This window comes from Eurypyga helias, unplaced genomic scaffold (assembly GCF_000690775.1).
Source record: "Eurypyga helias isolate BGI_N326 unplaced genomic scaffold, ASM69077v1 scaffold44260, whole genome shotgun sequence".
Taxonomy (NCBI): domain Eukaryota; kingdom Metazoa; phylum Chordata; class Aves; order Eurypygiformes; family Eurypygidae; genus Eurypyga; species Eurypyga helias.
The window spans coordinates 24,495-35,524 of record NW_010225954.1 but is presented as its reverse complement, the minus strand read 5'-3'; the positions used below and the strand labels follow the sequence as shown (position 1 = coordinate 35,524).

General features: G+C 41.6%; 1 protein-coding gene across 1 annotated transcript in view; it reads left to right on the top strand.

Moving 5' to 3' along the window:
- Positions 1–11,030, top strand: part of MANBA (mannosidase, beta A, lysosomal) — a 35,416-nt gene that overhangs the window by 6,010 nt on the left and 18,376 nt on the right. Inside the window, exons 5-7 of the mRNA XM_010151007.1 lie at positions 1,896–2,071; positions 5,201–5,311; positions 10,423–10,574. Of these exons, the coding sequence (XP_010149309.1) occupies positions 1,896–2,071; positions 5,201–5,311; positions 10,423–10,574 (439 nt within the window). The remainder of the gene's footprint in view (positions 1–1,895; positions 2,072–5,200; positions 5,312–10,422; positions 10,575–11,030) is intronic.

Sequence of the window (11,030 nt, the reverse complement as noted above, 5' to 3'; positions counted from 1 at the left end):
CTGCTACCTAACTTACCAAACCGGTTTCGTCCCTTGACGTGGTCTTTGATTTTCCTCTCCTTTGTCCTGAAGATCATTGCAGCGGAGCAAAAGTAGTTTATTTTCTGTTGAAGCGTTCTGTAAACGGTAATATCAGACCACCCGCATTGCTTTCTTTTCTTTCACTGCCTGTGGAGCCCAGTCTTCAGTGGAGTAAAAGCTAGTACACAAGTCCTCTTCACTGGTTTGAATTTCAGCCCTTGGGAATGGAGTTGTGTGTATGAATAAGAGGAAGACGTCACTCCCTGGCTGCTTTTAAAGCTTCCTGAAATAGCTGCAGGTCTTAGCTAGAATTAATGTGACTGGAATATCTATGGAAAGCCCCAGCACAGACTCTCTGTGCTCTCTAAAATTTTCTAAAATCCAGTTAGAGTAAAAATCTTCCGTGGTTCCTCCCACATTCCCACAACTCCACCTTCTGGTAGGTAAAGTCTTGCTCTCTGGATAAGTGGAGAGAGCAAAACTCCATTCAGCACAGTGTGGCTTGGAACCAGAGGTTATTAGTATTCACACATAATAACATTTGAAAAATAAAGAGTAAATTAACAACTTGAATTTAATATTAGTTGAATTTAATATTAACTTGAATTTAGTATTGCTCTTCAGATTTGGTGTCATAGGCTTTAGACCACTGAGTCTGTGAAAGATTCCTTGTTCTTGATTTCTGTGCCTAGACCCCACGGTTCATGCAGTTAAGAGTGGGCTGGAGTTCCTATATGTCCTTGGAGCTGGGGGAAAACACACTGTAATGGCTGACCCTTGAGGCTTGGGTGGTTTTTTAACCCCTTCAACTTTCTGAAAATTGGTCTTCCCTGAGTAATGCTGGGTGTAATATAAACTTGGGACCACATTCATCGCTCTTCTTTCTACAAAAGACAGTGAAAAATCACACCAGGACTGAATGTAATTCTTTGCTTTTGGAGGGAGCTGCCTTTCTCTCCTGGAGGAAGGAGAGCTAGAATATATACCTAGAAAGAGGAAGTAAGCGATTAGTGGTTTGTCTATACAAAATGTGTCTTAGTTCTAGTTTTCCTTGTGTCCTGTTTTATTTACCTTTGCTTAGATGTTCATCTGTAATGTTTGAAGTATAGGATTATTCAGGCTGTGTTTGTAGATAGGTAATTTAATTGCTGAAGTTAATGAGAACTTGACCTATTAATCTTGAGTACCCTTGACCCTGACTTGCCTTATTCAGTAAGTTCTGTAAAGGAGAGGAACATCTGAGATAACTGTAAAGAGATCTCGGGGAAGTCATTAACGTGTTTCCTCCACCACACTTTGGTGACAGAAGGGACATAAAGATACAGCTCGTGGAGTCTGGACACAATGGGCCCAATTCATCCCCAGCATAACTCCATTCATTTTGTCTAGTGATTCTGGGACGAATTCAGCTCGTTTGCTGTGAATACTGTTTTTGTTTCAGCAACAAAAGTGATTGTACTGCCATGTGATTACGATCTTTCCCAAAGAGTACCATGTTTATACGAGTGCTGACTAAAAGCAAATATAATGTCTATGGGAGTTGGTGGGAAAAAAATCCTTCCTGATGTAGTGACTGGTGTCATGGTCTCTGACTTGTGTACAGAACTCTGAAAAATCCCTGGATAGCTTTCAAATGGAAAAAAGCGTAATAAACCTTAAATCATACCGCGTTGTTCTCTTCTGCATTGACAGATGTAAACACAGATATCAAATGCACTGAACAAGAAGATTAATTTTGTATATGTGGTTCAAACACAGCCAGGAAATTGTTAAATTTGATTGTTTGAATTGTTTGTTTGAGGAGAGACAGTGTTTACTAATAGGTATATAAATGCAATTCCTAAATTCCCATTTTTTTCTCTCTCTTCTCTTAGTAAAGAGTGCTCAGCAGTGGAGTCTTGAAATCGAGTCTGTTTTTGATGTAGTCAGCTCCAAGCCAATTGCAGGTACTGTGACTGTGAACATTCCCAGATTGCAAACGCAGCAAACGTTCAGTGTGAATCTTCAACCTGGAGAAGGCAGCATTGTGCTGCTTGTAAACATCAACAAGGTAAGGAGGTGTGTGTGGAAACCTAGCCAACTGCAAAATGTTTCCCTTGATTTCCTATGTGTCTCTGCCTCCATCCCAGTTTTAGGCCTCCCTCACCTTCCGTCCTGTATTCCTGACTTTAACAACAGTTCTGTACCCCTTACAGGATAGAAGAACAGTTCTTTTCCTCTCTAAAAATTGATATCTGTGGGGCTACGTAGCCCAGTGTCAAAAAGATGATGCAGCCTTTCCCTTACCCCAAAACAAAAAGATTGCATTCTCTCAGCAGCCACTGTTAAATGAGGATTTAGGTAGATCACCGTTGGATACCATGCAGCACTTAACTGTCAGTAGGTATCTTGTTTCCCGTGCTATTTGTGCTGGACTGTTGGGACTAGAAGACACTACAGTACACATGGTTCTCCCAGGAAAGAAAGGAAACATTGCTCAAACCTCTCAGCAGATACTCTTTCAGGTAGATAATAGCAGAAGAGTCCTATAAAGAACTTGTCTGGCAATAAGTATAGTAGAAGTTTTGTGGAGTAGTATTTCCTTATGTTGGCTTGGAGTCCCTTGTGCCAACAATACTCAGGAGGTATTTTAGAGAGGTAAAGGATGCTGTAATGAGGAGAGAGCTTAACTGAAAAACAGTGAATTCAGTATACACCCCAGTGATGAAAGAGGAAAGAATTGGTCTGCTTACCTTCAGAGGGTGTTGGGAAACTATCTGGTGGCAGACTTAATTCACCAACATGATTTGGTTTCTAGAGAATTTGTTTTGTTTGTGGTTGTGGGTGTTTTTTTGTTTGTTTGTTTGGGTTTTTTCTTTTTAAAAACTGCTGAGGTTTATCACACATATGTAATTAAGAAAAGATTGAGAGATTAAGAAAATCAGTGTGTCTGTTATAGCTGACAAATAGGTAGGTGCCTTGAATTGGGCAGTGAGCCCAGTGTGACGAAGAGAAGCATGAACTTTGTCTTGGCTTCTTGCTGAGAGAGCAAGGGCCTAGTAGAGCTGACTGTGTGCAACTGAACCTGAGAGCAGCAGGCCCAGGCCAGTGGGCAGGGCAGGAGCCCTGGCCGATGTCACACGGGGCGCAGCTGATGGTGTTCTTTAGTGGATCCCACAGCTTAACGGGACCTGACACCTGCTTCGCTGCCACAGAGCACAGTTAAATTTGTAGGTGAGCAGTGTGCTGTGGGCAGGAATTTGGGGCTTCTGACAATTCTGGCAGTTAATAATATTTGAGGGTCTGCCCTCAAACCTTTTTATATTTTACTGGCTTTACTGATTTTCTCTATTGCTGTGTAGCTCTGCATTTGTTTCCCCTGTTTGAATGCATTAAGTGTGTATTCTCAAGTTCTCTTGTCAGTTGTTTGGAGACAAAGCATGTGTTAAAGGCAAGCAAGGTGTCTGTGTCTAATACACACACTCTTCACTAATTGCATATTTATGTGCTTTGTTTTATTTTGACATGAAAGCATAAAAGCATACAAACAGGATTTTTGTCACTTGTCATCTGACATGCAAGTTGCATGAGCAATTACAAATGCCCAGTTTCGTTTAAAACAATCGTTAGTCTTTGCTTAGCCTTTTCAGGGATTACATTAAGCAGACACTGCAATGTGAAGCTTCAAAAATTATTTTGATTTATTTAATTGCCCCACTCCCAATCTCAGAAGAAGTCTGTTAGCGGAGTATGACTACAAGTTTGTGAGGAAACAATTCCTTCAGAGCAGAGGCAAGTGTTTTATTATTCTTTATACACAAAGGGCTTTGCTGCATGAATTCGTATCAGCTGATTTTTATGAGAAGCCCTGAAATGTGTTCCCACATATTGATGAGCTTAATGGAGCCCTTACTTTGTACAACAGACTTGTGTGGTGCATGTTAAATATTAGGGTGACCTCACCAGAATTTTTTTTCTCATTGAGAGCTCATTGCAGATTATGTTGCGAAGTCAGTGTGTGTTTGAGTAGTGCGGAGCAGTCTTCCTGCAGTTGCCACACAAAGTGCTGTGTTGCTAACATGAGAGCATTTTGCTTATCAGCTAACAGTGACAAGGGGATGACATCATTAGTGGCCAATGAGACAGTCCAGCTGTGCCAGATGGCTGCAAACACTCCTTGGGGTTGAGGCACACAGTGTGCTTCCATTTTTATCCATGCAACACAGAGATGAGTACTTCTGCACGAGCAGTTATGATAATTCGGTGTCAGGGAAGCTGAAATGTTAGGAGGTACATTCATGATTGTGTCCAAGTATGGCTACAGCAAAGCATATTGTTGGGCTGCCCTTTGGCCTCATTTTATTTGAAAAGATTGAGGCACTCTTTACATGACTCTATTCAGTGCTGATCCCTCCATTGTTTGGTTGCATGCATTATTGCTTTCTTTCCACGTTTCTTGTGTTGTGCAGTCAACTGGCAAATGTTGGCAGTAGGATTGAGCAGCAGAAATAGGCTGCTGAAATGAAGATATAAATATTACTCTGTGACTAGAAAAGTGAGAAAATGAAATCATTCTGTCATCCTAGAGGCGGGTTTTTTATGTTTGTGAAAATTATGGACTACTAATGATGTGATTAGAAAGCATAGAGAAAAAGTAGAAAACACTGGGAAGAAAGAATGAAACTTTTACTTTGATGTAAAAGCTTGACATAAGTGAAGCAGTCAGTATGGTCACACATGACCAAAGTCCCAATTGAAAAGCGTTACCTCCGTATATTGAATGTTGTATGTGATAGGCAAAAGGGTCAGTGAGAGGCAGGGTGTGATATAGAGGCTAGTGAATGATGTCTGCTCCTGACACAGATGTTTGGGTTTTAGAGGAGTACTCTGTCAGTGTACCTCAGCTGAGGAGTAGCAGCTAGACATGCTCATGCATGTGTATGCATGCTCATGGCCCATTCCGGACACAGATGAACATCAGTTCATGTCAGCCTGTACTTCAGCGGAAGAAATCATACTTGCCTCTTCAAATAATTTTCACCTCAGAGCTGCAGCTGGAGAGATCCCAGTTAATGTGGCTCAGCTGAGGCACATAAACTCATTAGACTTGTGGTAATTCACCCAGATACCTGAGCCCCTAGGTGTGTGTTATGTCTCTTTTTATACATGTTGCTCTGATTTTCTCTCTTGTGCGTTCAAGAGTTCTACAGTGGAAACTTGGTGGCCAAATGGACATGGAAAGCAAATTGGATACAACATGACAACAACCTTCATTATGGAGGCAGGACACCAGATTGAGAAATTTTCAAAGGTGAGCCCCTTCAGCTGCCATTGTGCTGCTACTGTTAGGACGTCTGCTCTGCATAGCAGGTACCTAGAGCTCTTAAATATTTTGCTGAACTGTAATATGCATGTGAATGCTACTGAGATACAAGACCTTTTGTTTTTTTAAATGTGGCAAAGTATGTTTACCTGTTTTCTGATAGCCTTAGCTTGTATGGATGCCTTTACTTGCATTGAGACTGGAAGATGGCTTAGTGGAAACCTCAGAGAGGCAAATATATTTATTTCTTAACTTTTCTATCTTATAAAAAAACCCAATTTTAAACTTGATACATCATGCTGATGTTTTTGTATCATGCACTGAAAAAACCTTTTAGATATCTATAGGTTATGTGAAGGCTTATTACTGAGATTTTTCTTGTTAATTCATTTTTTAAAAAAATTACAAGCTAGACTTATTCCTAAAAAACTAACATTAGAATCTGATAGATGTGCTTCAGGTTTAAGAAGAGGTAATATCTTAAATATGACCATGAAAGTAATATTCAGGTATATTTGCATAAAGGTTCTGCAACACACTGATTGATAATTGTGTGATTGTTTTTACTAAGAAGCCTGGAGAAGGTAATTTTCAATTGTCCATTGGGGAAAAAAAAAAAAAGGTCATACCAATTAGACTGAGCTCCTTATGTCATCAGCATGTGGAAACAACCAAGTAGATTTACAAATTTATTAGGTGGTTCTCCTGTGTATTGCTTCATTAAAAACTAATCTGGTCACCAGGCCTTTAAAACTGTTATTTGCTGTAATGTTTGTTCATGGGGAAAAAAATCTACAAAACCCAGTAGCTTCTGGAATCCTAGCCTTTATAGGGCTAAACCTTAGTTTGATTATGAGGTCACAGTAATAATTCTTCACTATTATTAGTGATTTAATTTTGAAACAATTGAAAAACCACACCAAATAAACATGGCATATTATGCTTGGAAAATCTGGTTTTAAGCAGTTGGGCTATAAAGCCTGTAGAAAGGAATATTCTGGTGTTACTGTTTGATAACATGATAGGAAAACTAATTGATTCCACTTGGATAGTTGTGTCGGGATATTTCATAGAGCCCTGTGGCACATGATCATGGGGACTTCGTGGTCTACCAAAGATATCCAGAAGCCTCTTTTTTTCTCCTTGAGGGGAAAAAACCAAAGGCACCACATAGTGGGCATTATAAATTAAGCAGCATATGAAGCCTTTGCAGATTCATAGTGCAAAGTCTAGTCTTCCTTCATGTGTTCTGTGAAGCTCTGTATTGGGTTCTGGCAGACACATGCCCACCACACCACCCCTTGCCCTGAGCTCTGTGAGTGGAAAAAGGCTCCATATGAGGTTTTTCTTCATGTTCTAGCACAATTTGCTTTCATGTCAGCAGGGCTGAATAGCAACATTCATATGGCTTAATAAGAACTTTGAGTAGTTCAGGAGATACAATCAGGGATAAAAGTTGTTCTGTTGTCCACATAATACTGTATTCAGGCTGAATACATTTCCCACCCCCACTCCTCGGGAGAGACACTTCAAGTGGTTTGTCTCCATGTGACTACCTACGTAACTTTGGACAGGTAATGACCAAAGGGCAAGAACTGTATACATGAGAAAACACAGCTTGGTCTTTGTCAAATTCAGCTGCCCTAAGCTTGAACTACTTTCAGGTTTCTGACGTGTTACCGTAGTCTCCAGAACATTAACTCATCCTTTGGGAAAATTTCTGGGTAGCCTCCCAGTATGTACTTACAGGAGCTCAACAGAGCTCTAGCCAGCTGTGCTGGGAATGTCTTTGGCTGAGGGAAGCACCTACTCACTCCTGTTGAGAGTAGCAGAAAAACAAACCAGGATAAAGCTAACATCCAGGGCAGGCTTGGTTTTGTTTTTCTATTTGAATGCATTGGTTTAGAGTTTGTTTTTCAGGGTAATTTCTGGCTGTGAATTTGTTTCACATTATCTTGAGGGAGGGTTCATCCAGTCCTGTTTGCTTTTGATAAGTTGCTTTCTTCTTGCCATGTCTACATCACGGAATTTATCACCTCTTGCATTGCCTCATGAGGCATTTGTTTGCTTTTAGACTCTGTTTGCCCATCTTTCTGTATGCTTGTTTCTTCAACGCTGCCATCAGAGTTGTTTTTATTTCACGAGGAGGTTTTAGTACTTGGAAGAGCTTAACCTCTAGCTGTCTCTCCTTCCCTCTACCATCTCTTTTCTCTTTTTTTGTAATTGTGCACAGAACCATGCATTGGTCTGTGATAGCTAGAGAGCCTCTTCTGTGTGCTCCAAGATTGGGAGAAATGTTCAGTCCTCAGGTAGCAAGGTATATCAGACAGATTTCAACGTAGCCAAGGTCTCAGTAGCCAGAAAGGCATATAGCCAAGCATGCCAGATGCTAGTTGTCTCCCCTTGCCCTTCTTTTACCCCACAGGGCAGAAGGAAGCGGCTGTAGGAATGGGAAGAGGGTGCTGTGTTGTTGGGTAGTCTGAGCCCCTGGGCAGCAACAGAGTGGGAACACAAAAGCATGTGACCCTGGAGGCCTGGGAACATGAGATGGGGCTGAGGAGCTTTTCCTCTTGCTCCTGCTGTATGGGTGGTCCTGGCTGGGTGTTTCAGCTCTCAGGTTGCCTCGGATTTGGCCAGTTGCATGAGTTCCACTTGAGCAGTATCACGTTACTTCTATTAGTAATAGAAATACTCCATTACAAATACACTCTGAGATAGTCCCAACCTGCCTGATTTGGACTTCCCAAATACTTAGGACCCCCAACTATAAATCCCATTCTATTTTCTGCCACAAAAAATGAGCTACCCTGGGGCCTGAGGAATTTTTCTCCAAGTAATTGAGTTCACTGGCAGAAGGTTAGAACTTTTTTTGCTAGTGTAGTACTCATAATACAGTTTTTCTTTTGTAGCCCCCAGTAGTTAGGGTAGCTGTGAAAGTCGCATGAAATATTGGTTATTCCTTTTAATTCAACTTCTCACGTTAAAATAAATATGCAGAATTCTAGGAATAGCATATGGGTGTCCTAAAGCTAAGTTCATCATGCTGGTCTGTATTCAACCCAGTGTGCAGTGGGATCACAGTAGAAGAAAGGCAGGGCACACTGTCCTCACCACACCTATGGGTACAGAGATACCGGACAGGGAGTCTGGAAAGTCCCCTCAGTGGTCTGACTTGTTGTAGTTTTTCTGTACCTGGGAATGTCTTCAGTGGTACAGCTGCTGAGCCCCAGTTGCCACTAATCCACTGTTGTCCCTGGGGCAACACTGCAGGTCTTGGGCAAGTCCCATTGTTTTATTCATTCAGTTTCTATGTTTTGGTCACTGCCAGCATGCAGAAGGGTGTCGATTGAGGCCAGTGTTCTGCAGCCTCCACTCATACATCGTTTGTTATGCGCATTATCTCTGTCCAGATGCTTAATTAATAATTGTCCAGTTGACTAAGAAGCACTGAAGAGGAAGCGAAAAAAGCAGTGATTTTCTTTGTCTTCTCTACTGCTAGAAATAATTTTCTGTCTCCGTGATATTTGATGAGAGTTTCAAAAACACACTCCCACAGTGGGATCAGTAATTTCCAATTTGGACTTCAGCCTTCTCCAGTGTGTGAAATCAAGAATTACATTTTATCTTGAAGGCCGGTATGTTGCTTGCCCTTAACTAGGTTAATTTTAGCCTGATTTACTGACAAGCAATTGTCGCAATTGTAGCTTGTGGGCAGAGAGAGAACAGGCTGTACTCTACGAGCTGACCTTTTGAAAAGGTATAGCAAATAGTTGTCTGAAGGAGTAGTGGTTGCTATCTTAGGGGTAGTCTAGAAAAAATGAAGTTCCTGCCTTCCTGACTCAAACTTGCTGGTCAGTGTGAGTTGGCTGAAATTTGTGTTTAGCTTTCCTTCCCTTCCCTTTATTTAATTTGCCAATTATCTCCCTATGACAGTGAGCAACAGGTGCCAGAGTTTTTTCTTTCTGGCCTATATAAGTTGAACTGGGACAAGGATGCAGGAGAAAAAGAAGCCTAAAGTCCCCCTGAAATAGATGTTTTCTGTAACACTTTGCAGCTGTGCAGGAGGCTGCTCAAATGTCAGCTGCTCTGCATCTGCCCCATGGCTGGTGGGGAAGACATCCCTACAAGTAAGAGATTGGTGCGAAGTATTACTGCACTCAACTAACTGCGCTCTCAAGCCTCTGGCATTGACTGTGTTGGTGTCAGTGCAATGAGGATACCCCTCACAGCAGCAGTGTTGCTTTGACCAAAGTCCCAGAAAACATCCAGAATGATTTCTTGAGGACTTTTCTTCCCCCTGCAGCAGGAAAGAGGAATGTTTTCTTGTTTCGGCATCTGCAGTACACCATACCAGGTATTAGGCTGAAAGAGCAGCTGTAAAAGTTTGGCTTCTGCTTGAGGTGTAGTTTTCTCTGGAATAACCTTTAATACCTTACACAGAGTTAATGGTTATTTAGCTGAACTGCTCTATCTGAAAGCGTATTTCTGATCATACTGTTCAAGCACAGCTGCGATGGCCAAAGGGCCTTTCAGTCCCAAACCAGCATTTGTGTTTGCGTGCCTATCTTTTTCTCTGTAATCGCTACACCTATTAAAAAGGTATTGTTTCAGGACAGCAAAACAAGATGATTTTCCTTTTACTGGATGAACCTGAAGCTGTGCATTCAGAGGCAAGACTTACAGCTGAGCTGCTGTGGTCTCCTCCTGTAAGGAGAGAGCGGCAGATTAAATGGTGTGTCTGATCTAATGCAACCACTGTGTTCCTCTCGCTGGTCCTTAGCTGGTCTTGTGACTGAGTTCTGCAGCAAACATTCACCTGTCTCCTACATATATACAAGGATGCACATGCACACTCATTTGTGCATGCCTCCTCTCTCTTAATATGATAGTAATTTTAAGAAGTGAACAGGTTTATCAGAAAAATTCTTTTTAGCCCTCTTACAGTGTGTTCTAATAGAGCAGGAATTTAGAAATGAGACCATGCATTTAGACTCCTTGATATTAGTGTTCACTTGAATCCCTTTTGTAATGGTTTTCTTTCTTTATTTTGTTTTAATTTTCTTTAGTCCGCTTTATATCTAAGTTTCATGTCTTCACAGGCCTATTTTCGGACAGTAGAACTTGTTCAGGAGCCTATTCCTGGCTCACCAGGTCTGAGTTTCTACTTCAGAATCAATGGCCGACCCATTTTCATTAAGGGCTCGAACTGGATTCCAGCAGATTCTTTCCAGGACAGAGTGACCGCTGACACGTAAGCTACATTTGATGTACTCTTAAGGAGAAAGGATCAGTTTTCTTCCTCCTGAGTCTCTGTGGAAGGGTAGCATTAGTGGGTGGAGCTCCTTTCAAGGTAGAACGTTAATTGTTGTGGGTTGGAGGCCCCAGAATTAAGGCTTCATTAATATTAATAGATTTGAGTGATGTTCAAGGCATGTAAGTGCAATAAATGATGGTAAGGTGATGGTTTGCTGTCCACAGGTTACTGGCTTTTTGGGTGTTTTTAGGGATGATCCTGTGGCTGTCTGTTGCCTGGGACGCGTTCATTGGCACCCACAGGAAGTGCACTTCAGCTATGTCTTAATCCATCTCGTGCAGAGAGATATAAGTGCATAGTAGCCTCTACCTCCCAGCCCTCCTGCTTCTAGTCCAGGCTTCTTGTGTGTCAGTGACACAGCATCCCAGAGATGCAGGTGGAATGGGCACCACG